Below are 4927 nucleotides of genomic sequence, written 5' to 3'. Positions count from 1 at the left end.
AAGGGAAATTGCATGGAAATGGAAGGAGACCCTCAGGGTTATACAAAATTTCATACAAGAGGAAGTGAGGGGAAAGGGAAAAATAATACAAGGGGGAGAAATGAATGACAGAAGAGGGGGTAGAGAGAGAAGAGGGGAGGGGAGGGGAGGGGAGGGGAGGGGGGATAATAGAGGATAGGAAAGGCAGCAGAATACAACAGACACTAGTATGGCAACATGTAAATCAATGGATGTGTAACTGATATGATTCTGCAATCTGTATACGGGGTAAAAATGGGAGTTCATAACCCACTTCAATCAAAGTGTGAAATATGAGATGTCAAGAACTATGTAATGTTTTGAACAACCAACAATAAAAAATTTTAAAAAAATCTATTTATACTAGAAAAAGAAAAAAAAAAAAAGATTTGTCAATCCTTAAAATACCTGAATATTCTCCCCCAAACTACAAATTTTGGTGCCACAATTTAGACAAATACATACTGTCCTAGAAAATACTATCACAACAGATGAAAAAAACCCAAATTAATTCAATTTATGTGATAATGACATGATTATTCATAAATGAATTACATGTACCTGAAATTTCCCCTTCAAGTTCATACTACATTAAAAGAAGTCTTGATAGGTGAAAGTCAGTGGTCTTAGAATGTTCAAGGGATGACTGATAAGTTGCATGACTAATCATCTCATTTGTCTCTCTCTCTCACACATACATATCATAGTTTATAAACTGAAATATCTATTAGTCCTTAAAAATTAGTCACTCTAGGAATCAATGCTTTTGAATAATGTTCAAAGTTCTTTCAAACTTCCTATTTTGTACTGCCTATAATAGTCTGTTTATAATATAGGTAAAGTAATTGGAGCCTCCTGGCTTTATTTTTAATATATAGAATTTTTTGAATGATGACAGTCATTGTCCAACCCATTCACAAAACATGTCTCTTTCCAAATACCAAATTAATCTTCAACAGATGAAGATTCAACACCAGATAGCAATGAAGGCACTGTCAAATCTCATTTATTTAGACATTTAATCATTCATCATTTACTACACATCAATTATACCAGGTACCAGAGAATATTTTAAGTAGTTAACCTTCATGCAGATGCAGAAGGTCTACTGTGCTTGTTAAAAAAAGGAAAAGAAAAAAAAATCACTTTACTTTATAATCACACCTCATTTATGGCCTGCTAGAATTAGTTAGCCAAATGGATGCCCATAAGCTTGAACAGTTTTAACACTAGGTTATTGGGGTCAAGGGTTAAGTCCCCATGTGGGAGAATTAAATCAGCTCTGTTTCAAGGCCAGACCACGTGCTTAGCTCCAGGCAGCCACTCTGTAAATGTCTGCAACTGATCACAAACTAGGCAAGAGGGCAGGAATGAATTTGCGAAACCTACCATCAGCATAGGAATAACTCAAAGCATGTAGCCTACTAGCATCTATGCTAGAATTCTCACTCTATAGCAGTTCTTTCACATATTTAGGGATTATAGATGATGTGGGTTATAATCATACACACCTCAAAATGATGATCAATCAACTCGAAATATTCTTGAAGGGGTATGGATCCAGAAAAAGAAGATGCAAAATCTTTGATCCCCTGTTTTTCAAAATATTTCTGAAGGCGGAGAATAAGTTCATTTGTTATGAGCCAAAGATCTTCAAATTGTTCACTCTGAATGCGATATCGTTCTAAAAAAGAAAAATAATAAATAAACATAAATAAAAGAAGAAATAAAAATGCTTATTTACATATATTTACTAGCTAAAACTAAGTCAACTATCACTAACCTTGACACAAATACTAAAACTAAAAAAAAAAAAGAATTCTTTTTGTAATATATACGATTTCAGTTAATTTCATTTAAAACATACTTTACTGTTGCTGTTTTCTGCATCAATAATTTAACAATTTCAAATCTAAATGCAAAGGTAGATGGTTCCTCTTTACCATTTACCTAATAAAAAGTACAATAAAATCACCCAAATTTTGACTTTTTAAAAACTACTTTTTCTTAAAAAGTAGGAAAACAACCATTGCAAAAGTATGAGCTGGTATTATTACTTTGTTTCAGAAAATCTGGCATTATTACTTTGTTTTGGAAAATTGATGGGAAATAAAAATTTCTATTCAACGTTTTCTTCTTTTTTTAATAGTTTTTAATTTGAAGAGAGATTTTATAGTAAGACTCTATCTGAACAAAAATTTTGTTTCCCTCTTTTCCCTGAAACCTCAGTTCCAAGAGAACTAGATTCCTTGTATTGTCTGTGACAATGACAGTGGTAATGATGATGTTGATGGTGATGCCTCCACCAACAATGATGAAGGCAGTTGTGGCAATAACATATATAATAAAAGCAACTGTTATTTGCTGGGCACCAACTATTTCAAGCATTTTTATTGCAATAGCCCCCTTCTATAAAAAGAAAAACAAAGCACAGAGAATTTTGGTGACCTGCCAAGGATCACAAAGCAAATTAAATGTCAGAGCGGGAATTCATAATATACATCCTTCCCCACCTGTCCAAATCCTCCCTATTCCTCAGGAAGAACCTAACTTTAATTTCATCTATCCTTAAAAATCTTTGACTTCTCTACCATAGAAGCTAATATGCACTAGGCTCTGTCTTAAGCACTCTTTTACTCATTCTCCTTTTCAGCTATATTTAGAGTACAATACATGGGGTAGGCATACCTACCTACCATAGAACATGCAAAACCCTGGTATTCTCTTTTGCTGTCATGCCATTCCTCTCAGAGCTCCCCCTATACTCCCGACACCCCAAAATCAGAGATAATAGTTTTTACATTTCTTTGTAAATGTCACTGAAGGTTTAATGCTTTAGAGGAAGCACAGTTGTGGGGAAGTAGGGGTAAAGAGGGAGAAAGAAGAATGATGATGATGATGATAAAGTACAGTTTTAGAATCCTCTAAATCTAGTTTATTCAAGCTAATCTTCAGATCCAACATATTAAACCCATACTGGTATTTATTCCATGCTTTCATTCATTTATGTAACTCTCATTTATGTAACTCTCTTTAAGACACTGGGGATAAAATCAAGAATAAAGCAAAAGCCTCCGCCCTCAAAGTGCTCAGCGGGGTCTGAGAAAGATGGTATGATGACAGAAGAATGAACACTGTTTCTGCCATCACCCATTAAGAATTACTATGCCACTATGAGGCCAGGACTTCCTCCAGAAGATAGATTATCAGTATGACTGGAATTAAATAGACTACCAGCTTCCGTTAAATCACCATGAAGGTATTCCAAGATCTGGAAACAAGGCATGTTCAAGTACGTCCAGGAAAACCTATCAACAAAAAGAAAGTGTAAAAATAGATCACAACTTACCACTGGGGAATATATGGACAGGGTTTTCAGCAAAACACCAGTAGTACTTTCGAGCCTAGGTGGCCAGGGGCTAAGTTGTTCAGGGAGAAGGATGACCCAAATTAGCACCTACCCTGATGCCTCATTGGAGGTGCTGGGTTTAGTCCTCATTCACAGCTTACATTGGGTATGGGAAAGCAGGAATGCTGTGGGCTGGCCAACAAAGGCAGTAGTGAATCGAACTCTTCCCCAGAGCGGTCAAATTGTCTTAGCTACCTATAAGTAGAGGTCCTCCCTTAATCCTGGTAGACTATAGTAGACAACAAATTCTCTAATTTGAGAAGTGAAAAGTGGACAAATCTAAACTTCTCGCTTCTACTTTTACAAAGACTTGAATTATCTGAATACGGACCTATCATCTCTCTGAGAGAGACATCTCAATTCCCAATATTGGGCAAAGAATTCCCCTATTTAAAAGATAAAGTAACAGAAATGTCATGTGAAATTGGTTCAAAAGAAAGAGAAAAATCAAAGGAATGAAATACACTTTATGAACGAGAAGTAACTAAAGACTACCCTTATTTATAGATGCAATAGATCCAAGGTAACACTACATCTATTCATTCATTTAATATATACCATTGAAAGATAAGTGATGGGGAGATAATAGTGAACAATACACACATGATCCTGGTCCTCATCCTAGTGAGAAAGACAGGAAACAAAAACAAAATAGAGGTTTTGAAAGGACTATGGTTCAGATAAAAAAGGATGCTGTGATAAGACCAATGGGAGTTTTTTTGAGATACTATGATCATAGAGGACCACACTGAGAGGGCAACATCAGTAGTAATACTAATGAAAGTAATACTCAGAGCTAAAGTTTATCTAGCACTTACAATTTACCAGGAAAGTATCACATGCTTTTTTAAGAGTTTAGCTCATTTGATTCATATATAATATTATCATATTATTTTATTACCATCTTATAGGTTTAAAAACATTTACTGGTGTTTTATGGACAATTAAATAATCTTTCCAAAGTCATACAGATAAACTGTAAGCCAGAGCTAAGATCTAAACTATTGAGTGTAGAATCCACATTACTAATCATTTTGTGCATAAAGCTTAGATCTTAAGGTAGAGGGAATGACAAAGACCAAGACCTCAGGCCAGAAAAATATCCATACTAGGAACTGAAAGAATGTCAGACTCATAACACACAGGGAGATCTGCAATGCTTGGTAAAGAGTTTGTGTATTATCATAAACACAAGGTTTTTTAGGTAGAGGGTAGCATTGTGATTTTCACTTGTTTCTTTGTTTGTTTTTATTATCAGAGATGCCAAGTAAAAAATGAATTGGAGAATAGATCCGGAGGAAGATGGCGGCGAGGGGAGTGCATTGCCCCCGTGTGCTGCTTCACTGTGTGGGAGTATGACAAGTCAGGACGGCTAAAGGATATCTTGTTAGGAATTTCCAGCAATAGTGAGGTGCTCCGGAACCTGGAGGAAATATTTCCATTGCACGAGGATCGGCTACAAGGACTCAAACGCGAGAGGTTTGTCGCACGGAGGGTAAC

General features: G+C 35.6%; 1 protein-coding gene across 1 annotated transcript in view; it reads right to left on the bottom strand.

Annotated features, from left to right (window-relative positions):
• The window catches only part of Bbs9 (Bardet-Biedl syndrome 9), a 487047-nt gene that overhangs the window by 240874 nt on the left and 241246 nt on the right, over positions 1-4927 (bottom strand). The window contains exon 19 of the mRNA XM_048786306.1: positions 1530-1702. Coding sequence (XP_048642263.1) covers positions 1530-1702 — 173 coding nt within the window. The remainder of the gene's footprint in view (positions 1-1529; positions 1703-4927) is intronic.

This window comes from Marmota marmota, unplaced genomic scaffold (genome assembly GCF_001458135.2).
Source record: "Marmota marmota marmota unplaced genomic scaffold, marMar, whole genome shotgun sequence".
In the NCBI taxonomy this organism is placed as follows: domain Eukaryota; kingdom Metazoa; phylum Chordata; class Mammalia; order Rodentia; family Sciuridae; genus Marmota; species Marmota marmota.
This window is presented reverse-complemented; position numbering and strand designations above follow the sequence as displayed.